The following is a 25,219-nucleotide window of genomic DNA, read 5'->3' as shown; positions in this document are numbered from 1 at the left end:
ACGTTCAGTGAAGCAAAGTGCAGATGAAATTCAAATCTTTTTAAAATGTATTTTAACCAAACATTTTTTTTTGTTTGTCTGATGTTCTGCTTTTGAGTTAAAGCAGTGCAGCACAGGCCATCAACAAGAATGAATAAATTGTTAAACGTTGATACTAAATATTCATGTGTAAAAACCATGAAACAAAATACTTGAATTATGTTGATTGAAACATTAATAAACATTCTGATGTGTAAATTTGGCACTTGACAAAATGTAACGCGTCAATGAATCTATGACTTTGTATTTTTGTGTTTTCATGAAGTAAAGCACTTCAAAATGCCTTGTTGCTAAAATGTTTTATATAAATAAACGTGATTGATGATTGATTGATTGAATAAACCTGATTGAAATGTTACTTTTTGTAGGCTTAAGTAGAATATTTTGTTTTCTGTCATTTGTTACTGTAAACATATAGGGGCTGAAGCTCTGACTTTTTTAAAAGGCTTTATTTCATTGTCATAAGCATCATTTTTAAGGGTTTGTGTCTTTTTTGCTTATGAATACAATTAAAATAAATGGTTAGTTCCTTTTTTTAAAATAAATAAATAAACTGAGCAGCTTAACACTGGTCTAAGTTTGCCAATAGTGTCAGCAATGGAGGAGGTAAACAGCCCAGTTGTAAACTCATTGGCAGCATAATGGGATTCTGACTTAAAGCTAGCAAGAAAAGGTTACACCGAAATGCACAATAAATCAGACACAGACTGAGCAATTCAGAAAATGTTAAGACTTGTTTCTGGACAAATGAAGGAGACACAATAACAGGATACTGTCTACAAATCAAAGTCAAAAGACACTCCAGAGATTTCAGTCTGATGCATAAATGTAGGAAGACTGACTCAAAAGTTTGCTAAATAGAGAATTATATCACCAGCATACAAGGACGTCCGGTGTTTCCTGCTGTTTCCTGAACAGATATCAATGTGATACTTCAGATGATAGAAAAGCAAGTTGAATCGACAAAGATCCAGCTCAACAGTCTTTCAGGGTTCGTAGAGGACCTATTGCTAAAAACACAGTATGCTAGGAAATCTTTCGATGTTTTAGTGGCAAAAAAGAGACCAAACTGGTATAAAACAGATTTAATTTAATGCAAATGTGCTTGGATTATTTACATTTACCAAAATGTTATGTACCTACACAAAATCCACAGTTAAAAAATGCACCTGTATATGTTTATGATCCATATATGCTGAAAACAGAGTATGAATAAAACACCGTAAATTATTATTATTATTATTATTATTATTATTATTATTATTATTATTATTATTATTACTACTATTATTATTATTATTATTATTATTATTATTATTATTATTATTATTATTATTATTTAGTCCATATATTATTATGTTCAGTTATCAGCTGCCAGAAGAAGCTTATTAGTCCTGAGCTCCTAATTTTTTATGTCAAGTTGTAGAGAGAAAAATGAGCTAACAATGAAAAACACCTGCATACAGGTAAGTATAATAGCTTCACTGATGTTTTTAAAACCTGGACTAAATATATCCTATATACAATATTAAACATACAGGCATTAGTAAAACACAATCTTATTCATGGTCATTTTTGAAAAATCAAGGTGCATTAATAAGGTAGATTTTTGTGTGGAAAAAAACTGGCATAAATTCAAAGTTTAGCTTGTTTTTATTTCTCTGCTCACAAATACAAACTAGACAAAACTTGTATGTACCTTCTGAGAATAATCAGTGTTTTCATCCGGCTGTACATTTTTTAATCTTTATGACCTGCACATTTTCAATGCAGATAAAATATGGCATTTAGAACTAGAGCTTGGAGGTGTTACTTCTTTCTTCATCTGAATCTGAACTTTTCCTGAAACAGAAAGGGAGGCAAAATAAGAAATGGGAATATATGAAACCAGGACAAAAAGTCAAAACAAAAATAAAATAAAATAAAATCTTAGTGGGTTTTTAATTCCAATTGTGTTGATGTGTTATGTTTTTAATGCGAGAAAGTTTAATCAATTACCTTTTCTGTTTTCTGGAGTGGAGAATTAATGCTGTTATAATTACAATCAGAGTCAACGCTCCAACAACCGAACCAGCCACTATTCCAGCAACTTTACCTGAATCACAACAAGGATTTGAATTATTTCAGCAAAACTCCTCACACCGCCAGCGCCTCAGTTACAAATTTTTATTGCACTAATATTAAACAAATCGAACTTTAACGATCAGCAGTGATCAACCATGAAGCTGCCCAGTGTTGTGGCTGCATGAACAACTGGATGAAAAATATAATTTGCCAATTTTTTCAAAATGATAGCATATCAAATACCTCTTTAGGTTTGACGCAGAACAACTTTAATCCTAGGTTTATCTATTTAACCTGAGCAAGACCAATATTGGGCCTGATATGTTGGATGGCCATTGCTAAGTTAAAGATGCAGAGCCCTTCACAAGATACTAATTGTTGTTTAATTGAATATACTTACTAAACTTTTGGTGTGATATTAGTCAACGTTAACATGTTCCACTTTTATTCACTGCATAACAGCCACAGCACACCGAAAATATGGAGTTACATTTGTGCCTGAAAAACAGTGGACAAGTTTACACAACCATTGTCAAAAGAAAGCTCACTCTGAAAATAGTAAAACTTGAAAGCTTAAAAGATCTTCATCTTACCACTTAACTTTAACTTCTAGTTTACAAAAACAGACACCAGAGTCTGAACTATTAATATGGGAGCCTGAACACTGTCGACATACTTTATTTTTATTTAAGGAAGACTAGCTGGACTTTTTTAAAATACAGGATCACATCTACGGCACATAAAGATATCCTGCTTTCCTTTTTTTTCTAGTTACATCCCTGGGATGCAACTATTTTCACTATTTTCAAATTGTCATAGCCATCTGTCCCAAATTATGCTGATGAGATATCTTCTTTTTTTAAAAGATTTTGTTGAAGAAGAGCCTGTTTATTCAAAGTATCCAAGAATAAATGGAGGTAGAGAAAAAGGAGGAAAACATACAGAAAGAGACCGAGGGTCAGGAACCTTTATGTTCCCCCACTGAACTGTATAATGATTTGAATTTCTTCTCATCAGAGCTGGATGAAGTCACTGAACGGAATCAAATAGGTTTACATTGAAGCCCAAAAATGTGAATATGACAGTATTTCATAAAGGATTCAATCAACAGTTGCTTCCCAACCAAAATCATGTGAAAGGAATGCAGTAACGATTCATTTCCGATGTTTTGTTCAATGATCGAATTCTGAGAAGTTTCTGATTCAAGGAAATCGAGCATAGGGACAGTGCAATCTGTTCATATAAAACACATGTTGATTGGAAGAGAATACACTGAGAGGCAAACTCAAGATCAAACATGGACGCATTTAGAGACACTGATTTGTTGATTTGTTGAAAATCAAAGTTTCATTGTTTATTGATTCATTTTATTTTTACTGGCTTTCCGTACTGGGAACACTGCAGCTCGCATCTTCTCCAGACCATTTGCCGTTTCTCTGGCATGTGCGCTCCTCTGATCCACTAAGCTCGTAGCCATCATCACAAGAAAACTTGACCTTCGCCCCCTGTAGGTACCTGGTTCCTTGCTTTTTCCCATTAGCAGGTGGCGGGAGCCATCCACAGGAGATCACTGCATGAAACAAAAACCACCAATGTGACGCCAAGGTTGGACTCAATCATGTGAATCTCTGAGGTTCTTCAAAACATCATACCTGGCTTCAGATCATCCACCAGAGAAACGTGACTCTGGAAAGAAACTCTTGTAGCATTTCCTATTAAAGGGCTGCGGCCGACGAGGATGTCATATCTACAGTAAAAAAAAACAACAACAAAAAAAACATGAAGAATCATACGGCATTTCTTCTTTCAAACACAACCAGAACAAATAACTTTGCTTTTAAATTTAATTCAAAATACTTTCATTCAAAATACACATTTTAAATGTTGTGACTCTTATTATTTGAGACTCTTCTTTAAAATATTACAAGGAGCTACTATTTTACCTGGGGTAAATTACTCTTATGTGTCTTTATCAATGTAAAGATTCAAAATCTTAATTGATACACGACTCTTAAGTGCCATTTGTTAGATGAATAATGCAATGTGGCACAAACAGATCATTCACAAAGTCAGTTCTCAATTGACTTGGTATATAGCACGTTTTAATTGTTCCCCGGTTCAACACACCTGAATCAAATGCTGGGTCTTGTAGAGGTTGATATGAACTAATGGAGCAATAAATATAAATATTCCTGTTGGAGCAGGAACTCATCTAAGACCAGACCTGACTTAAGAAGCTCATTGTTTGCTCACTTGATAACTATAAAGTCAAGATTAACGAGATGCTAGTGGTGCTGTGGAGCCTCATGGCTGATGGTTTTATAACTTAAACCTTGCGTTGCCTCTGCTGCTGTGCTTTAAACCAAACTCTTTGTCATCTTTTCTTCTCACCTGCAGAACTGAGACCCCTCTCCGGTGCATATCTCAGCTGCCTGGGTGTTCAGCGGATCATCTGGATTCTCAGGGACAGAAAATACTGCCACAAAATTTGGATCATGTCTTGCAGCGAAGTAATATGCGTTGAGAAGGTTTTCGGAATCATATGTAAACAAAGCGGATGTGTTTTCTACAGCCCCTGTAAGACAAAAACAAACCCTGATTAAGCATACGTACTGTTATTGGTGAAAGATTTACAGAATATAGTAAGATTTCTAATAGAATCTGTCCAGGTATTCTTTTTATCATTTATATTTCTATCTACAAAACCGTATGTATTGTGTTTAAGGTTATTTCTTACAGCTCGCCCCGAAGCTGAACAGCTCCTCTGGGTTGCTGTGGTTCTGCACTAGCTGCCCATTGCTGAGGGCTAGGTCATCTTTGGCGTCACCATTCATCTTCCCCAGCAGTCCCACAGTGGAGTTTTTGAATTCCTCTGGCAGCAGGACAGTGGTGGTCATAGTTTCACCCCTACGTCGCACCTCCACCCCGGCTCCAGATGGAAACATCACAGTTACGTTTGTAGAGATGGGAGAAAACACGAACACGCCTGCAAGATATTTGGCGCGAGGAGAGAGGAAACAAGACACACAGCAGGATTTTAGCTTTTTAACATTTGTAGTATCACTTAAATGCAAAATATATGGTGCTTCAGAGGAGAAAGGCCCACATTTGAGCTCTTTGTTGAATAAAACAAGGGAATGTTTTTCTCTTTCTTCGTCAGAAGTATTAAAATATGTGACGTTAGTGAAATCTCACCCTCTAAATCCATCCAGGTCTGCTCTGCAAAGGAGAGGGTTTGCTGATTGCGCAGTAGCTCAAGGCCGTTTCTCCTATCCAGCCGCACCTCTATGATGTCGGACGACCCTTCTCTCATAGCTACAGCCGTCAACTTTGTTGCATTTATCGTTTTTTCTGAATCTATCGTCACATTTAGAGAAAAAAATGTTAATGTGCCGTTTGTTTTGCTTCTTTTATAGTTGAAATAGTTGGGGGAAATTCAGCATCTCACCCTTCACAGGCTCTGTTCTGCCTTGGACTGTCAGCTGCTTCCCCTCTGATCTGACCAGAGTGTATTCCCCTTTGCCGTTGAACGAGTAGCTGACACCGTCAAAGGTGATAAAGTGTGGATCTCCAAACACCACCGCTGAAATGTAAACCAAAATGTAAGCATAAACAAAAATAATAATCCCATTAAAGCTGCTCTAGCAAACTGCACCTGAACTGGGAGACTGGTAGCGCCTGCAGTCGCTGGAGGGCCGGTGTTTGAAGTAGTAGTAGCAGTTGTCCGACCAGAGGCAGCAGTAGTAGAAACTTAGCACATCATAAACCCAGTGGGACTGTCCTGGGATCCGAGGGGGCTTCTTAAAAGGAGGCGACCCCCAGTCGTGGGCCCGGTCTGGAGTGCTACCGCCAATCGAGTCTGCTGTGAGAACCTGAGCACCGGTGCTGTCATAGCAACACTGTTGTCCTGCTGCGTATTTAGGACTGGAGAAAGGAAACAACAAATGTTATTTAATAGCAGAACAGCGGAAATCATCATGATTGACATAAATAAAGGCTTGTGTAGTCCACACAGCGAATTGAGATAATGAAATAAATTAACTTTTCAATAATATTCAAATTTATTAGATCAATTAACCCAACGTTTATATTTGTGAAAGATGGAGAAAAAAAACACAACCACGTGCATGCTAAAGGGTGAACATACAAACCCTTTACAAATGCAGTTAAGCATTTTTCTAGTGAAGCAGCAATGATTATCTCAGCTTAGACTCACCTGGCTTGTATCGCCCTCACACAGTGAACACTCCCAGGATGGTATGTGCACACACTGCCTTTCTCTATATCACAGCCATAATCAGTCTGAGGAATCAAGAGAAGATTCGATCATAACTACTTGGTAAACAACACAACTTCAGCAAAGAAATCACACTGTTCTGTGCTTTCATGATCCACAGCAGTGACCTTATAATGAAAATGATTTTATGGTTTTGAACTCAGTAGTCATGTTTGTAGGGTAAACATGTTCTACCTGCAGCATGCTGCTTGTAGATAGAGTTCTCATAAATGCTGAAATTAGAGAGATACCGCTTCTTGACTTTGAACTAAGGAGGATTATACGATCATAAACAGATCAACCAATTACACATTGACTTTGATCACCAAATCAGATTCCAAGACTTTGACGTTCATGAGTTTCTCTTTCTTATGTTGTTCAATTTCTTCACTTTTATTTAGCTACAGAGATGTTTAACCCTCGGTCCAAGGCTTGTGCTCTTGGGTTGTATAGTTTTTATCTGGTTGTCGATATCTAATCTCCACCTACATGAAACCTCCCAGTGTCTGCTCTTGCTTGAGCCAGCGTGCATGGGCAGTTGATGATCTCAGTGAGGAAGTTTGGCAGCTCGTTCTCCAGCTTGTCCCAGGCTAAGCACTTATCCAGAGCCCATCCTGCTGAGTTCTGCCTGAAGCTTTCCTCTAGATGCCAGGCCAGAGCGTGATCCTCACTCCACGCAGCTTGGACGTTCCTGAATGAAACATACAGGCAAGAACAGCTTTTACACCGAAAGTCATGGATGATGGTGATCTTTAAGGATCTTTTCAACATACCACTTGCCGTCAGGGTAGCTGCTTGAGCTGACACGAACGGCACCGAGCTCCCATCTAGAAAAATCTCCCTCGGCTATTTTGGGTACAAACTTAAAGGAGCCATTGTTGGGGTGATCCTTGGTAAGGGAGTACAGATACCGCCAGTCACCCTGCCAGGACTCTGAGTACGGCTGCCCTGTCGAGAAACACTTTTTACAATACATGTTTTCCTGAAATGCAATGACCGCATACAGTACCATAAAATGTATTCACATTCCAGCAAAGATGTCATTGTTTTATCATCTTGCAACCACAAGCCTTGATGTAAAAGGCTTGTGCAAAATTCTGCACAACTGAAGTAAGGAAACTTTTATTATTATTATGAAAACATTTACAGTGTCTGAAATCCTTAATGTGGATATGCATTTCTCTTACCTGTCTCTTCGTATCCCCAGAGCTCTATGTTGACCTTTTCTGAATTGACTAAAGTGGTATTCCATATCATCTGTAGTTCGCCTCCAGTATTAGGCGTTCCATAGTACTGCCACTTTGTTGAGTTCACCAGAATAGCTTTGAAGCGAGAAGCCAACTTGCCTGTGTGAACTACAGCAGCACATGTGGGTAACATTTGAACTCCAGTTATTCAACAACAACAAAAAAAAACTTTTGTTTTTATCTTATTTTATTCTTTAGTTGCGGTACCTGAAAGCCACGATCCAGCTCTGTTGAATGTGGTGCCGTTATCTGAGGAGATCTGCAAAGAGACCCATCCGGTTTCGTATAACAGTGGGGAAATACAGTGGCCTCTACCATCTCCATCCACGTACCCTTCTGTGTTAGTTTTATCATCAAACCTGATAATTGAAAAAAACATAATTGATCAGTCGATTTTTAACTAGTTTGGGTCAAGTATGAAGGAGTAGAAAAAAATGTCCTACCTACAAACAATGTCAGAGGTTTTGTTGAAGTTTGCATCAAGGACAACAAAGTCTGTGCCGCCCAGTATGGACCCAGAGTATGGAGAAGTGTTTACACAGTACTCTTTGTAGTCAGAGCAGCAGGACCCAAGAGACCCACATGTTGGGTGGCAGGAGCAGGAGTCTAATTTTGTCCCACAATTTTGTTCACAAGTTTTTCCTATCCATAATAAAACAGATAAAGTAAATGTAAATGCACAAAGTTATGCCTCTATATATTCTGACTGGCTTTGCAGGGTGCTACACGTAAAAAAAATAAATAAACATTTAAGTAAGACAAATTTTTATTTTATATTTTTTCAATTTAAACTGTAACATATGACTTAAACATCTTCTTGTGAAGGGAAAGATGATCCAACAATCTTTGTTTTGTATTAAAGTTGGAATACTTTGTTTCTCAACAAGAACCTATTTGAATGATTTTAAGCAAACATATTCCCACCGTCATTTAGATACATTTGAAGAAACATAGACAAAGTTTTGTGTCTATCAATGACAGAAAAACACACATTACTTGTTTTTGTGGATGTTTTTCCCACCTTTTGCTTCTCAATAATTTTAGCAAAAATGTTTTTTTATACAATTTGTGACCTGGAACTTAAGAGCTATAAATGTTAGTTTGTAATTGTGCCAGATAAAACTTTGTGACTTCAGATTTATAGAACGTGAATACTTTTGATCCATGTTTACTCTCAAAGACAAAATTGTTTTTGTTCTGAATTTAGTAAAGTTTTCCCTGTAGATCTGTCTCAGCGTCATAAATGAATAAATAAAATAAATAAACAAAAGAGAATTGGATCATTCAGAATATCCGTAACGCAGGAGATACTTGCCTAAAGTTCTGCAGATATATGGAACCAGAAAGACAAAAATCACTGCTGTTGATCTTCTCATCTTGGCAAAGTCCGATTGTTTGCTCCACTCTCTTGTGTGCTACAATGTTTTCACCATGCTGATGTGCTCAGCGTTTTTCCAAACCTTGGCACTGTCATGACCTTTACATGCCTTCCTGTTAATTGCTAACTAGGAGTCATTATTACACCATTTTCCACTGGACGCTCACGTGTTCAACTTTGACCTTCTCTCGCTTAAAAAAGAAAAGCTACACCTTAAAAATGTAAGATAAGCTCATTGCATTAAGATAAGATAAATTAAGATACAGTAAATATGCTGATGCATTCAGAAGCATTTTCTCTAAAACAAAATTGACAGTAGTCAACAATCCTAAATCTCCTTGGTTGTGAAAACATCAATATTTACTACCACAGTGGCAATTTTAGCATAGATAAAACTTTACAGCCATAAGCAAGTCAACCTGTGTGAGAGGGATTCAATATACCTTATTGGTATTGTTGAACTGCAATATCAACACAAACCATATATATCTATAATAAATATATATATTGGGTGTTGAGATTCTCCAAACTTCATGTGGCCTTCAGATTATCAGATTAGCTCAAGTATATTCTGTAGAGTTTAATGAGTTTGCATTTCGCAGAGCCCTGAACTCCTCAGAGATTAATAACAGTGGAGACTGGAGGCCAGTCCCTCTTGTCCAGCATCATTGTCTGATCTCATATTTGCCCCTCTGATCAACACTCCAAACCACTTTCCTAAATCTCTTGGAAACCCTAAAGAGGTCAGTGCTACAACTGCAAAGTGTGGACCAACATTATATTTAGCACTAAGGATTAAGGATTTGCTGTCACTCAACAAAATCTTTCCTGTTCTGACTGAAATAACCGAGGAAAGACTCTTCAGGATTTGTTTTTCCATCACAACCTTATGCATAATCAGCAAATGCTCAGCAGCGGGAGCTGCTATACGGGGATCATCAGTGAACACAGGGTATAGACAGACTGAGAATTATTTATTGCAGTGTATTTTCACTAACATAGTTTTCTAAAGTTAATTATAAACGTACGCATGGTTAAGCACGTTCTTACACAAAGGTGTGGCATCATGAAGCTCTTTATGGTTTTACACATGCATGTCTTAGATTGCCATATCAACAAACGTCAAATACAAAACAGGCTTTATTTAGCTTATATAGTTTACATGTTTTCTTCTATGAGTTGCTCTTTCTGCTGTTGAGATATTGGCATTATTTGGTGACGAACAACATCAGACTACCGTAAAGTGATATCATAAAGATGAAAAACTTAAAATCAGTCATTATGAAGAGCATGAGGGAAAGCAGGTAGAGAAAGCATGGCTGTTTTTTTTTTGTTTGTTTTGTTTTAAAGATTTGCATCTTTGATGCTTCTAAACTTCATCTTCATCTGGTTCTTGTTGATTCCTAAAAGACACAAATCTCAATCAGTTGCTTGTGTGTTTGCTTAAAAAGTATAATTATCTGAACTCCACACTCACCACCATCAAGTGGCCGTTCTTTGCTCTGTAGACCATGGACTCCTGGCCGCTTTTGAAGTCGACAAACCCCTCTCTGCCAGGCTGAATGTCGAACCTCACGCTGAACACAGAGAGAGACGATTCTTAACGGGAATTATTGAAATAATGCTGAGAATGATCCAGACTCTGTACCTCCCCTGAACCACTTTGACACAGCTCTGCTTGTCAGCAATAAAACTGAGCTTAGTCAGAGCCTCGTAGAGGAAGTCGCACTGCAGAACCAGATCTCCCTGAAACAACAAGCACGATTGGTCCTCCATATTTAATTACAGTAACAACCTGATTACTGTCTCATAATGATCTTTCATTGCAAAAGAGACATCAAACCTTTTGCTTGATATCATTGCAGGTAACATGGAGGATGAGGAAGTTGTCGCTCAGGTTGCTCACAGACACACCTAGAAAAGAATCAGATCAGGATCTTTTATTCTTATTCTGATTTGTAAAATATCTCTAAAATAAACTGATCTATTTTTGTGCTTACATAATCTTATCGAGTTAGATTCATGAAAATCCAACATTTAATTTGAGTGAATTCATTCAATACACACAAAAATAAATAAATAAAAAATAAGGGGATACTTATTTAATTACAATAAATGCAAGAATGTAATTGCTTCCCTAGCAGTAAGACTAAGAAAATCTCCAAAGCTCAATTTCAGAAAACTGCAACTTTGGGTCACCAAGTCTAGATAATAACCAATACATGCAAATTACAGACATATTCATAAGATTATTACATTTAGAAAATTGATTTTATTATCTCCATTCACTAAGCAAAACACAGGATATAGATTAATTACACACAGAATTATGCTTTCAAGTCTTTATTTCAATTAATAATGATTATTTTTTGCACCTACAGTAGATAAAAACACAACATTTAAGATGTTAAATAAATCCAATAAAACAACAAAACATGTTTAACATATTGATTTAATGAAAAGTATCTTTGAAGGTTTTGATATTACACTAAGAGCATTTTAGTAACATAAAAATATTTAATAACGTATTGTCCCAGGTTAAGTACGGTGGAGGATCTGTAATGCTGTGGGCCTGTTTATATTTCAAAGGTTCTAGGAAACTTGCTAAAGTATCAAGACATTTAAATTAAAAATCCAATGTTATCTTCCAGTAAAAAAACATTGGGATTTTGTTTTTCATCGGCACAATGATTCAAAACATATCACCGAATCAGCACATACATGTTTCAATGCATACAAAATCTACTTTATTCCATGGATATCAGGAAAAACTTTGTATTAATTAATCCTTAATGTAAGATTTGATTCCCAAGCTGAGCAGTTTGCCTGAAAACATCTTTAGCATGCGTTACTCATAAGCATGGATGACACAGCAAGAAGGAAATTAAGATGCAGCTACACCAAATAGTGAAGTAATAAGTTTACTTTCATTTAGGAGCCTCATTACCTTTCAGCGAGGTAAAATCAATCCGCTGCTTGATCTTTGTCTCTTCGACCAGGTAGGCGGCTTCCTGGGTGAAGATGAGCTGCCGAAGACGAGGCCTGAAGCCGTTCCTGTCGTACTTCACCACTGGAACGCCGTACTGTGGACGAAACGCAAATAATTGGGAAGATATCAAGAAAAACAAAAACAAAAAGAGGCAGAGTGAACTCTGGCTCTGATTTACCTGGAGGTGCTCATGCTGAATAGTCTGAAGGACCTTGAGGTTAATGTCTTCTAAAGCTTAAAAGTTTAAAAAGAGAGGATCCAGTCAACAAATTGATCAAAGTCTACAGTTTCGCATGATTTAGCAAACTTTCATGTATTTTGTTTGAGCAGCGTATAGTTGTAAAATGGAAGAAAGGAATATAGTGTTTTCATCTTTTTACAAATAATAAAACTAAAAATTGTGGGGTGTATTTGTTTCCAGCTTTCCTGTCCCAACACAACACACATCCACACAGCATAATACTGCCACCACCATGTCTCACATGTATGAAAAAAAAAATACTACTAAAGCAATCTTACCAATCCTCGTGTCCACAAACGGTCTGCACACACTGAGTGGGTAGTTTTCTTTTTTTCCTTTGAACATGGAGCTTGTTTGGGCTTTGAGGAGAAGCTGGAGAAGGAGAAACACCCAAACAATGTCACATGGTGACTTTAATTGTTTAAATTGAATTCTGAGAAACAAGAACAATAACTGCAAAAACTATTAAAACAATTATAGAGGCTATACATGGAAAATAGATTTAATGCAGCACTTGTGCTTCCAAGATGTTGTGATTTTATCTAACTACAAAGCTAATGCAAGGAAATTATGGGTTCTTTAAAATGGGATGGAACAAGCATACTGAGATTGCCAAAGATAGAATAAGTGAGTTGAAGATATTTTTTTGAAAACGGTGGATCCTACCTGAGCCTTCCTTTGTGGGGTGATTTCTCGGACGTACTGCCTCACCAAATAGCGAGCGAAGATGTTCTGCAAGAGCTGCGAGCTCTACAAAATAAAAAAAACATTGTCATATGTTTTACGTCTTAAGAATCGCACAATACAATCACTGCCACGGCGTTCTTCAGAAACATGTAAAGCTCATTTACCTCCTTTAAAATGGGTGGCGGGGTGAGCCACGAGTCCATGTCCAGGACCGATTTGGGAAGGTTTTCCTTCAGGCGGGTCAGGTAGTTCTGCCTCACGTAGGCCAGGTACTCACTGTTGTCAATGCAGGCTGGTTGATTTCTGGTCATGAAACCTTTGATGAATCTATCAAAAGTCAATCAAGCAGGTCAGCTTATTGTCTCATTAAGCTGCTTTATCAGACATTATTGTGATTATTGTGCCGTACTTCTTGATGACCTTGACCGCCCAAGCTCTCCTCTCACGCTCCTTCCTCGCCATCAAACCTCTCCAGCAGTTTTCAATTTTAGTGGCTGTTTGGGCAAACACACGGGATGAATTACTTTAAAATTAACATCTAAAAAAAGACATGTTGTTTCTGATTTTGAAAACAACATCACATCTTACTCAACTAGCGTCACTTCAGTCACTCACCAGCCTCTTTCTGTTTCAGGTAGTCTTCTTTCACCCTGTAACCTTTGTATTTGGCTTGAATCCTTGTTGCTATAGTGACAGATGATGTTTTCACATTTTACGGCACTTCTGATAAGATTGTCCTATTATTGTTTCATATTTTGAACTGATTGAAACCGAGTTATTTCTTACCAAGCTGATGCTTGCAGACCTGAAAGGCGTCTTCTGTCGCAAACAGAGTCCGGGGATGGCGGATGAAAATCTTCGTCCTTCAAGTGGAAAGCCAACATTTAAAGCGTCAAAAGATCCAGTGATTCTTGACAGGGATTATAGATTGTTAGTAATCTTTCGAAACCGTGCTGAGCATCTACCAACCTGCCTAATTTATACTCATTGGTTTTGTAGCCCAGGTGTTTAATGAGGCAGCGAACGCCCTCTGCTGGCGTACCTTTCCAGTTGGGCCAGGTGTCTGGACACAGAGCTTTATACCTAGTGCAGAGAAGGAGCATTTGCAACAAGAGCAAACTTTACAAAGTAAGATGATTAAATCAGCCTGAAGATGTTCTGCTACCTCTGGAGAAAGATCTCATATTTGCGTCGGTATGCAAAGCCGGCTCGCCTGACCCTCAGGTGCTCCATGAGCCCCAGGTATTTAACCTGATGTCTCACCAGCACGTCATCAAATTTTGCTGCAAAGCACACCAGAGGACTGAGATTTCAGCTCAGTTATCTGCCCCATCAGCAGCACAGTGAACAGACTCCATTTTGTGTAAATGTAATCTGGTCTCACCTGGTTGTTTGGATTCATTCGGTTTGATGCAGCGCACATACCAAGGCTCTTTGGACATTAGGATCTCAGTCAGGCCAACCAGGCTGTTCTTAAACTGGGTCACCACCTAAAGAGATGCAGGACAAGGTGGACAATTTGAACCACTTCCAGATTAAAGGCTGAGGAAGATTAAGTGTCGTCTGAGCATCTTCTCACAGTTTCTGGTCTCTTTTTGCTGTCGGGTTCAGAGGAGGGAAAGCAGTGTTTGATGATAGCATTTTTGGAGTGTTGCATGACCTTATGGAAAACAGAAGAATAATACGTTAACTGGTCTTGGTTAGAAAATCAAAAGAAATGCTAATAACCCCAGTGCAATGACATATTTTTGTGATTTATTGATAATTGTATTCTTTGGTTAAAAATATATATATATTGCTTTGTTGGGGGGAAAATGTTTTTTGTTTTTTGGGGGGTTTTTTTGTTCTCTTTTGTTTCCAGAAATCAAAAGACAAAAGATAATATCACCGAGAAGATATTTTATGTGAAAGTTTTGAATCAGAAAAATGAAAGGAAAATAAAGTACTGAAGTCAAGCAAAGCTTCAGTGCATGGTGGAGGTACCATCATGAATCAACGTTTTTTATTTGAACCTCGAACCAAACAGGTTGAACAAGGTGAAAGGTCAACAATGGGGGAAAAACGCAGCACAACTTCTTACAAAGCAAAATGTGAAATGGATAAAAACCTAACATTAAGCTTTTCAAATAAACTATTGAGGATAATTATTGTTAAACTCTGTTTAATGTTTAAATAAAACACATTTCTGTCCACAGAATCACCGCTTTGCTGAACATAGAGACCCAGAATAAAATCACCTCTTTTCCACTTCGATACAACAGATCGTTGTTTTTGTCCAAGAATCCTGAAATGTCAAAAGAAAAACATATTTCACTTATACATTTTTTAATAAACACCCTATTTCTTATCCCACTGAAAACAGCTGTAGTGTAAAAGGAATAATAATAATATAAAAAACAAATTAGCATGTTAAGCTTCTCTAATAGTTATCAACAGTCTTATTATTACTTACCAACAACACAATATGTAACCTCCCCGGCATAGTGTAGGAGGCGGAAATCTCCTCTTTCCAGTGTTTTTCTCGTGTTTTTGTCTGCAAGTTTGTGCCTGTGTGAGGAGAAACATTTAAGATGACCGTAGTTTAGATGCCATAAAGGTGAATTTTCCAAAGAATTAAAATCTCACGTGACAAAATGAGGATGGCCGCCAATCTTTTCCTCCATCTTCTCCAGAAAGGTGAGGTCGGTGGCCTCCCCAGGACGCAAACATTCCTCATCCTATCAGCATGAAAATCAGACGTCTGTGTTTTATTTAGCCAAAGGTTTATTAATTAATTCATTAATGACCATAGCTTATTCAAATACCTACCAACAACGAGATGATTCCTCTGAATTTCTCCTCCACAAGGTCACAGATTATCTTGTTGTTAAAAAATGGCACCGGTTCCCACTTTGCACAAGAACATTAAAAACATTAGATTGTTTTATGAATCATGTCGTTTATTGATGCAACTGAATAACTGCATTATTACTTCGATCCCTTCCAGCTCGTATTCCTCCTGCTCTGATTTAAGTGTCAGCTGGATGAAAAGCTGCTGCAGCTTCTCGTTGCAGTAGTTGATGCAAAACTGTTCAAAGCTGAAACGGAAAAGGGGAAAAAGTGTTATTATGTTCAAAGTGTTTTTTGCCTGAAAATGGTAAAATGTGCATGATCTCACCTGTTAACACTGAAAACTTCAAACCCGTAGATGTCCAGCAGGCCGACCACCATCTTCCTTGAGGAATCCTGAACGCAGCACAAGACGGCATAAACACACAAGGATACGGATTAGTGGCAAAAAATACAGAGGAGTTTGACCAAATATGTTGTCTTGCAAAAGTGTTTTATATTTTGTAACTTTACAGTCACAAATCAAATTCATTGTATTTTACTGAGTTTTTCTTTCGTAAAAGAACAAAAGTATCAGAATTGTGACATGGGTGAAAAATGTAACAGTTTTCTTTTTTTTTTTTTTAGACTTAAAAATCTGCTGCTGCTTTCACTCTGATACACCAAAATTAAAATTTGGCACACCTAACAGTGTTCAGCAGTTAACTAGTAAATGAGTCTATGGGTTTTTAATTTAAACCCAGTCTACAACTGATCTGTGGAGACTGTAGCACTTTTTTAACCACCATTAATGAACAAGCCTCCTCACAAAAAACAAAAACACACCAAGGATGAAGATGTGGACACATTTCAAACAGGGTTAAACTATAAAATTATCTACCAAGCTTTGAACACAGCTGTTTAATTTATCAAAGGAGCAAATATTGGCCAAGACCTTTGTGTCCGCATAAAGTGACACAGTGAAAAATGAGAACCTTAATCCAAAAAACAACCAACAAACTCGTAGTCCTGCATCCTTCATGAAGGAGTTATTAAGAAGAGGAATAGACTGAACACTTTATATGTTAAAAAATGCTACATGTGGCATTTTCCTCATGCTGTTTAAAGAGTGCTGGATGAGGCAAAAAGCTGAAGTATTGTAAATTGTTTTGCAAGGCAGAAAATATTGTCAGAATTCAAACTAATCAAATGTCACATCCAGGTTTTCTTGCTGTGTCCAGTAGAGCAGCTAAAGCACACCAACGCAGTGCTGACCTGGTTAGCCAGTGATTCATTGATCTTGTTGACCAGCCAGTTGAAGGTTCGGCCATAGATGGCTTTGGCAAGGGCATCCCTGGCATATGCAGCATGTTCCACTGAGAATGGGCTGAGCACCTTTAGAGGAAAATAATGTGAACGTTTGACTGCAAACAAACATCAGAAATTGCTAAAACACATCCAAAGCCACGGGTGCGTCACCTCTTCTGTTTTGGCTTCTATCTTTCTATGGGTTAAACCCTGTTGTAGCACCTGATTAGGAATACCCAACAACTGCAACAAAGACAGACAAAAACACGCCGTGGGTGTTAAATTCATTCACGTGAGAAGGTCGGTGCAGCACAGACAGACGGTTTACTTTTGACACCCAATGCATCTCCTGGTTGTTTTTGATCGTGGCGTATCCTCGAGCGTCTGCGTCAAACTTTAGGTTCCCCAAGTGGAGCACACTGGCAATAATGCCAAACAGGTGCTGCATTGACACAACACAGAGACAATCAGAGAAAGAAATCATGTACATTTGAACATAATGACTGACTGTGTCACCTCACCTCAGTGTCACTTTCGCCAAAGTCTATGACAGACAGCGCTTTCCGCACTGTCTTCCAGTCGCTTTTATCATTGATCGAGCTAACTTTGGCACAATCCCCCTGAAAGCATGAAATATAAACTTCTGATTTAAAAAATTTGTGGAGCATGTATGTGAGAAAATGTTTAGAGCAGTGTTTCTCAACCCTGGTCCTCAGCGCCCCCCTGTCCTGCATGTTTTAGGTATTTCCCTTCTGCCACACACATCAATAGCATCTCTGGGTGATTAACAGGCTTCTGCAGTACTTTATGGTCATGCAATCATTTGAATCAGCTGTTCGGTAATAGAGACACATCTAAAACTTGCAGAGCAGGGGGGCGCTGAGGACCAGGGTTGAGAAACACTGGTTTAGAGATTAATTTCAAAATTTCTGAGATTTTTGGCAGATTTCTTTTCTAAATTTCCTCTTACCTGCACCAGGTAACGGTAGTTCTTGCAGTTTCTCTCCAGGCCCAGCCAGCGGAGCAGATCCTCCTCTCCTCCCTCCACCAGCTGGTAGAAGATGTGGAAGTTTCTCTCGCCGTGGTTCTGGTGAACCACGCGGGACTTCTCCAGCAGGTAACTAAGGATGTGACCACCCACAGCTCCACCCTAAGGAAGAAGACAATCTCTAAACTCCAGATTCTGTGTGATTTGTCAGTATTTTTTATTCTTTGTGTGTAAGCATTCCAGTCTACCCGATGGTCAAACTGGATGTCCATGTATTTCCCAAAGCGGCTTGAGTTGTCATTTTTCAGGGTTTTGGCATTTCCGAAAGCCTACAGGAAAATAAAAGAATCAAATGCTTGATTTAAAATTATATGTTTACCTAAAAAAGAGCGTAGCATTAATTTGCCACTGACTTCAAGCACTGGATTGGAGAGCAGCAGCCTGTCCCGGACGTTGTTCAGGAGTTTGGTGCTCGGACAGCTGACAGCGTAGAACTGGAGGATTTTTTTGGAGGCCTCGGTCTTTCCAGCCCCGCTCTCTCCTGAGATCAGGATGAAGTGGTTGTTGAACTCCGACAGCATGGTGCGGAAAACGTTGTCTGCCAGAGCGTAACTAATACAGGAAACAGGTTAAGGCAATGCAAGAAGACTCTTGATTTTCATGGGTCAATATTTTCCAGCTCAGTAATGTTCACATTTTAGATTATTTCACCAAATTTCCAACATCATGATTTATATCTTTGTATTTCTCATTTTTTTATTGACACCTTATCTGTGTATCTGTTGTCATTTCCACACCACACAACAGCACAAACCACTATTTTTTTGTAAGATTTAGTTTAAATTATTTGAAGTTTTACCTGAAGTTATTTGGAGGGGGGTAACATATTCTTACGTTTTAGATTTCAATCCCAGAAATAAAAATGCTCAAACTAAATCAATTTTGTCTCCATAAAGCCTAAGTTTCCCCTTCTTAAGACATACAATGACCAGAAAATAGTCAAACTCATTGTCTGTAAAGAGCAGTGGTTTTTGTGTGAATGCTTTTCTTCAGCAGCGAAAAGATAAACCCGGTAAAAACTGATTAAATATCGATGAAATGAATCTCAGGGTAAAAATAGAGAAAACCTGATGGAGGCGTATCTCTCAAAGGGACAACAAACTTAAAAGTATTGGCGTGAATTTCAAATGCAAGATGTGTGAAATTGTGAAAACTACTAATATTTGCAAGTAATGTTATGATGATGGTCCTCAATTCAAAGATATCCACACTCTCTGAAACAATATATTCCTGAATTGATTCATCTGGTTTATCTCTCAGATGTTTAAAAAGATATAAAACAAGAACTTACATGTGAGGTGGCAGTTCAAAGAAGTTAACTCCCATATAGGTGTCCATTTGCTTCTTGCTGTAGATGTCCAAGTCTTTGTACGGGTTGACCGACACCAGAAGCGTCCCGATGTAGGTCTTTAAACAAAGACAAGGACATGAACTCGTGACCTGCAGCTCTTGCACATTCAGTAATAATACAACTATTCTTCTTCTACTGATTACAAATATTCTTCCACGATTATATTTAGTTTTGTCCTTTACCAACAGCAATAAGTTTATTAAGTTTAATCGCTTGTCACCATGACCCGTTGGGTGGTTGTGACCTTTCTAAATGCTCGCTCTGCAGATTCAAAGAAGCAGAGCTGCTATATCAGCAGCACAAGGTGACAGATAGATGGTAAAATGCCACATTAGGACAGCCGGGGTTAGAGGCCGAGGGCTGTGAGGTTTCATTAGACTTAAGGGAACAAGCTGCACAGGAAGCACCCACATAAATCAGGTTCTCGTGGAAGCGTTTCCTCAGGTTGTCCAGAAAGGCACTCTCACTAGTGTAGGCGTCCAGCAGAACAAAATCCTGGATGCCCACGCGATCCCGGGCCGTCAGGGAGGCCTCCATGTTCCTCAGGATCCGGTTACACCGCTCCTCCAGGCTCTGTGTCAAAACAGGAGCGATAAGACCGGGAAACAACAGGAGGAGATAAGTTATTGTTCGTTCAGGTCCAACTCCCTGTCTGGTGGAGGGCTGCAAAAGTCTGAAGTCAAACCTTAACCTAAATAGACTTTCCAGTAAAATGGCCTTGGATAACGTAACGATAAAGTCTTGTTTACAGCAAGACTTTACCTTTTCGTTTCTTTGCTTGGGAAAATGGAAAAATTAAAAAATGTAACTAGAAAATGGATCTATAGCTTTTTGCTCATAGATGTTTCGTTTATGAGCACAGAGATAAGCATAGTATCATTTCTGTTAGCATTAATTAGCAGTTAGTAAAACTAGGAAGGCCATATTCCCAAATACAGCTTATTGGCTTTTGGAAAGAAGTTTGTTTGGTTCTAACGTAATATTTGGTCAAATTTTGTGACCTAGATTGTTTGTTTATACAAAAGACCAGAAAAGTTGCATCACCGTTTTTTACAGGCTGCCATTTTTAACCCGATCAGACTTCACCAAACCAATTCCACAAGATGATAAGTAATATAAAAGGAAAAAAGAAAGAGAAGGAAAAGATCATTTTTCGTTTCTTTGTTTCTTTCTTTTATTTTCCAAGAACTCACTGAATGCTATTCACCTTTATTGAGAACCGAAGTGAAAATTAGAGGTAAATTTAAAAAACACTGGAAGACCACAAGATCATTTAAAAATGTTACACTAAGCAAAACTAATGGAAATCTCAGGACAGTATTTTTCTTGAGAGCAACATTTCACTAACAAAACATAGAAAAGACAGTGTTGCTTTTTATCTAAACAAAGCTTAAATGTGAAAGAGAAGTGAAATATGGAAACATCTACATAAATGTTTTAACTATCAGGGTTAATCAAAGGCTGAACCGAATTTGACTTGTTTCGTCTTTGGTTTAATTTGAACAGGACTGGTAAAGTTATTTTTACTCTAGTTCAGATGGATGCAGCTGTTGTTTTCTTTTTTGTGTGTCACTTTTCTCTCTAATGTATTTTTTTTTCTGTGGTGTTGGTGAGGAAAATATTGAGACACATGCCAACAGTCCTGGTAAAATATCTCTCCCAGTGGGCGTCTCACTGCCGACGTTTTTGTGCTCATATCTGTGGATTCCAGTTAGCGTCCTTGGCCACATCCGCTATTCCTATGTGAATCTAAATTCAGCCACCTCTATCTTATCTGCTTATGTGTTCTCCATAGACCCATTACTCTTTTTTTTTTGTGCAATTTTTAAATCAGAAAACAGGCAACCGAGCCTGGAAAACAGAGTAGATTTCAACAACATTTCAGTATCAAAGTACAGTTAAGAGATAGAGGTCTTCATGATTATATGCATAAACGCAGAATATACCTAACTATTTAATACACAGCTCAGTTTCTGCCAGGGTATAACCAGAGATTCATTGCACTTTAACTACGGCGGTATGAGCCGTCTTGTACCACGTTTCTGTGGTTTCGTATTATCTCTGCCAAGTTTAGCTGCTATCAAGTCACAGTAACTGATTTAATAACATCTGATTTAGTGACACAGAAGAAATGTACAATAAAATATTTGAATTTTTCAAATATGATGAAGTTAACAATGATTGACTGGAAGTCAAATCAAATATTTACCTACTCTCAGGGCCCTCGATGGTTGTCCTGATGCCTCTCTTCTTTTTTTTTCCCCAACTGAACCTGAACATCTGCTTTTATTGGGGGAACACAGGAAACACTGATGGATTATATCCTCGGTTTCCTCCTATAGGAAGTCATAAATTATGTAGGGAGTGTTTTAAAAAAGGAAGAGTGTCCAGTTCTAAGTATGTATTTGTTTGTATTCTTCTTTTATTATTGAAGTTTATGGGTGGATATAGTTGAAAACACAAACAAAACTGTTTTCTGAAATAGATTCATTCCAGCAGTTGTGTTTGCTAAAACACATTTCCTACTAAAATCATGACTGATTCAAAACTCAAAAAGCCCTTGGAACTGGAAAACAACTATTCGACAGACGTTTGTGCCCGCTGTGGCAACAGATGATAAAAGGTGGTTATCTATAATTTGCTCATAATCAACAGTAAGGAAATTTAGCTTTGTGATATCTAACTGCTTGTAATTGTTTTTATTTTATTTAGGACACAGAATCTGCCCCGTCTTGTAGTTTGAATAGACCCAAATGGGGATTAAAATACAAATGGAGTAAGAAATTAAATATGTATAAGAAAATAATATGCGAGATTTGAGCATACTTTCTAAAGTGGCTGTGAATGATCATCATTAAGCCTTGCTGTGTTTTGTTTTTTTTTGTTGTTTTTTTTTTTTTACTTTTTGTTTTACTCTGAACTGATTTTCTTGGTATTTGTTTAAGGTTTTGTTTCTTTTTTTCACTGTTTCCACATGCGGTTATTTCTGATTGATTTGTCTCCTCCTTTTACTTGTCAACATGTATTTTGCTTGTTAGGCCACTTTGGTCGGATCAATCCATTCTTCTATTTTATGTTATTTAATTTTCTAACAGCAGTCGTAGGAGAGAGGCGGGACAGACGCTGGACAGGTAGGGGGTTCATCACATTGCAACACAAAGATAAAGAATAGAAAACCATCCCAATGTGAAATTAGATCCAGGAAAACCAGTTAACCTAACGCGGATGTGTTTAGATGTCATGGAGAAAACCCATGAATGAAAGGGAAAAATATCCAAACATTACTTACAAAGATTATTGTCAATTGAATATCTCCTTTTTACACCTAGAGATGCTTAAGCCACAGTTGTTGCATATCTGTTCACAATCTTTCAAAACTGCTTTTTAGGTCTCTGTGTGAACAAATGCCTGCATATTTCATTGATATTTTATATTGCTGTGCTCCCAGTAGGTCGTTGAGGTCAAGGGGACCTACACTGGGAGCGCCAGGTTGTTGTTCCCTGTTGTCCTCACATCATGTTTCTGTTATCTTCTAAGTGATCAGGTATCATTTAGTGCAAAAGACAGATTACCAATCAAAGGAAATGTGTCCTCAAGAAGCAGACAGAAGGCAAAACACTGTACTGGTACGTCACCAAAAACCACTAAAGGAAACGTTTGCTTTCCTGGTAATGGACGTCAGTACCATTTAGTACCATTTGAGCTAAATGGTAACGACTTCCTGAACTGAAAACAAACAAACAAAAAAAAAATGACATAACCCAAGTGACGATATCTCAGTAAGAGCAAGCACAATAAAAAAACCATATCTCAGCCGGAAAGTCTATCTGACTTGAAGATCATCACCTGAGAGGACACCCTATTGTCCGTGTCCATCCAGTTCGGTGCTGGATCCTGTTACCCAGCCACAAAGTGGCAGTTAGCCTCCTGAAAGAGATAGCTCTCCTCGTGGGCCGCTGAGTGACACCATACATCACCAAGGGCAACATACATTTAGGGGGGCTGCAGGTGTTTGGAGAAACCTGACCTTAATCTGTCCTTCAAACACACCAGTTCCCTAAGTTACTCACACCTGCCAGCTCAGCTGAATGTTTTCAGCTTTGCATGCTGGAGGTTAGATCCTGGTAGATTTAATAATAAAATACTTATTAGACAGGACTGGCCTAAAGAAATTTTTTTAAAGCATTTTGTCTCAAGCATCATGCTTTAGCCTGTAAGAATGAACAACAAATGTAAAGGCGCAAAACCTGCAAAACAAACTAAATTGTGCCACAACACAAATATAGCATATTTGTGTTACTCCTATCTAACATTTCACCAATATTCAGATGAATGGACCAACAATTGCAATTGCTAATTTATTGTAGATATAAAGTTTTGAGATCCTGGAGGGAAACCCTGACACCTTTCTCACCAGCCATTATTATTATTATTATTCTAGGGATCCCAAAGTGTCCCCAAAAGAAAGTTGCAACCAACAAAGTGTGTTCTGTGTCTCCTCAAACTGCGATGTACCCAGAAAATTTGAAGTGGGATCATATATCCGACAACCTCCATAGACTAATTCATTTTCTGAGGAGATGAAGAAGACCTTCACCCTATTTCTAAGGCAGAGCCCATCCAACCTGCTTGCATTCAGGATCTTCTTCTTTTGCTCATGATCTGCAGATACATGTATCTCACCATCAGAACCCGGAACACAGATCAACCAGTTTTTGAGTCGGCTCTTTCTTTACTATGACAGACCAGAGCAGTCAAAGCTTGAAGCATCAAAGCTAATCTAAATGACTTTCAATGATCGCCACAGCAGGACAAGTAATATGCGGCAGCCTTGGTGAAATGATTTCACAAAAAATGCAGACATAACTCATAAGAACTGGATATCTATTAAAAACATCCCCAGCACAAGATAAACCTTAGCACTACACACACGTGGACTGAACAGCCAGTCTCGCATCAGCATCACTACAAAAGTTAAGATCCGGTCTGTGCTTCATCAGCCTGGAAATAAACCACATGGTCTCTTCTGTTTCCAAGGTTCACCAGTTAGTTGAAGCCCATTCTTTCTAATGTCCAAGAATTTCTTCTTCAGTCCTTGTTTTGTTCACTTTCCTTATTTATTTAGGCGAATTCTGCACAATGTTGTCATGATCAGGCGCAGGAGAAGAAGAAAAAATAATAAACATAATATGGAAAGAAGCAAAAAGGTTACACAATTTTTTTTTTTCATGGTAGTGTAGATAGATTTACCTCCCTCTCTTCCAGAGCCATGTGTGTCATGGTTGAACCGGTCTTCTGTGACGATTCTCGGTCCACAGGTGTGCAACTCGGGCACACAAACTCCAGCACAGAGGCTTTAAAATATGAGAATATCTTCCATATTTGAGCCTCTTCAGTTCAGCAATGGTCTAAGCTATTCTGTCTTCGGACACTCCACTGTCCTTCATCCAAAAAAAAAACAAAACAAAACAAAAAAAACAGCCTTAACACAAACCCTTCACCACAATTCAAGACAGCAAGGGATGAAACTGCTGCTTCCTGCTTGGCTGCTGCTTTGACACTGGCGATTCAGGAGCGGGCCACCTGGTTCTGGAAGCAGGGGGCTGCTCAAACATGAATGGAGCCGAGGCAGCAAACATTCATCCAGCTCTTCACCCGAGCGTTGAACTGTGTGTGTGTAGGAAGAGTGTGTGGGTGTGTATTTTTTTTTTTTATGTCTATGTCTGTGCAGGTATGTAACACCAGGTTGCTGTAATCCGATCCACCCAGAGACCCACTCTCAC

The 25,219-nt window shown here is 38.2% G+C and overlaps 2 protein-coding genes across 3 annotated transcripts; both read right to left on the bottom strand.

The window, feature by feature from the left end:
• Positions 1–1,357: 1,357 nt before the first annotated feature.
• On the bottom strand, positions 1,358–9,151 carry LOC106963294 (sushi domain-containing protein 2-like). Of its 2 annotated transcripts, XM_015058127.1 has the most exons (16): positions 8,942–9,151; positions 8,070–8,268; positions 7,834–7,985; positions 7,567–7,734; positions 7,153–7,327; positions 6,869–7,070; positions 6,320–6,405; positions 5,759–6,027; positions 5,552–5,686; positions 5,299–5,460; positions 4,841–5,089; positions 4,495–4,678; positions 3,756–3,850; positions 3,494–3,673; positions 2,038–2,134; positions 1,358–1,881 (listed from the first exon to the last, which is right to left on the bottom strand). In XM_015058127.1, the coding sequence occupies exons 1-16, from the start codon at positions 9,000–9,002 to the stop codon at positions 1,833–1,835; spliced, it is 2,463 nt and encodes an 820-aa protein (XP_014913613.1). In that variant the 5' UTR covers positions 9,003–9,151; the 3' UTR covers positions 1,358–1,832. The 2 variants fall into 2 exon arrangements, with proteins under 2 accessions (XP_014913613.1, XP_014913615.1); XM_015058129.1 differs by lacking the exon at positions 1,358–1,881 and having other exon boundaries at positions 2,049–2,134; positions 3,619–3,673; positions 8,942–9,150.
• Positions 9,152–10,333: 1,182 nt separating this feature from the next.
• Positions 10,334–25,006, bottom strand: myo1hb (myosin IHb). The gene is made up of 32 exons (XM_015058144.1): positions 24,687–25,006; positions 19,848–20,009; positions 19,377–19,492; positions 18,439–18,637; positions 18,274–18,354; positions 18,008–18,187; positions 17,559–17,657; positions 17,366–17,479; positions 17,209–17,280; positions 17,005–17,124; positions 16,079–16,146; positions 15,893–15,998; positions 15,730–15,810; positions 15,547–15,638; positions 15,374–15,468; positions 15,159–15,205; positions 14,501–14,581; positions 14,306–14,411; positions 14,087–14,204; positions 13,891–14,004; positions 13,708–13,784; positions 13,537–13,605; positions 13,331–13,415; positions 13,086–13,248; positions 12,901–12,984; positions 12,513–12,606; positions 12,172–12,227; positions 11,952–12,087; positions 10,848–10,918; positions 10,653–10,750; positions 10,482–10,581; positions 10,334–10,407 (listed from the first exon to the last, which is right to left on the bottom strand). The coding sequence occupies exons 1-32, from the start codon at positions 24,714–24,716 to the stop codon at positions 10,387–10,389; spliced, it is 3,135 nt and encodes a 1,044-aa protein (XP_014913630.1). The 5' UTR covers positions 24,717–25,006; the 3' UTR covers positions 10,334–10,386.
• Between the last annotated feature and the right edge of the window lie 213 nt (positions 25,007–25,219).

The sequence above is a fragment of the Poecilia latipinna genome, unplaced genomic scaffold (genome assembly GCF_001443285.1).
Source record: "Poecilia latipinna isolate Pla-1442-1.1 unplaced genomic scaffold, P_latipinna-1.0 Scaffold1519, whole genome shotgun sequence".
Taxonomy (NCBI): Eukaryota; Metazoa; Chordata; class Actinopteri; order Cyprinodontiformes; family Poeciliidae; genus Poecilia; species Poecilia latipinna.
The sequence above is the reverse complement of the archived record's forward strand: the minus strand, read 5'-3'. Positions and strand labels throughout refer to the sequence as shown.

Coding starts and splice junctions, on each gene's coding strand:
- myo1hb (XM_015058144.1), bottom strand. CDS start 24,716: ATGACACACATGGCTCTGGAAGAGAGGGAG. Junction 10,751..10,847: donor GCAATGATATCAAGCAAAAG/GTTTGATGTCTC, acceptor TTGTTGTTTCAG/GGAGATCTGGTTCTGCAGTG. Junction 10,582..10,652: donor GTCAAAGTGGTTCAGGGGAG/GTACAGAGTCTG, acceptor CTCTGTGTTCAG/CGTGAGGTTCGACATTCAGC.
- LOC106963294 (XM_015058127.1), bottom strand. CDS start 9,002: ATGAGAAGATCAACAGCAGTGATTTTTGTCTTTCTGGTTCCATATATC. Junction 8,269..8,941: donor ATATATCTGCAGAACTTTAG/GCAAGTATCTCC, acceptor TATTATGGATAG/GAAAAACTTGTGAACAAAAT. Junction 5,687..5,758: donor CTACCAGTCTCCCAGTTCAG/GTGCAGTTTGCT, acceptor TTTACATTTCAG/CGGTGGTGTTTGGAGATCCA.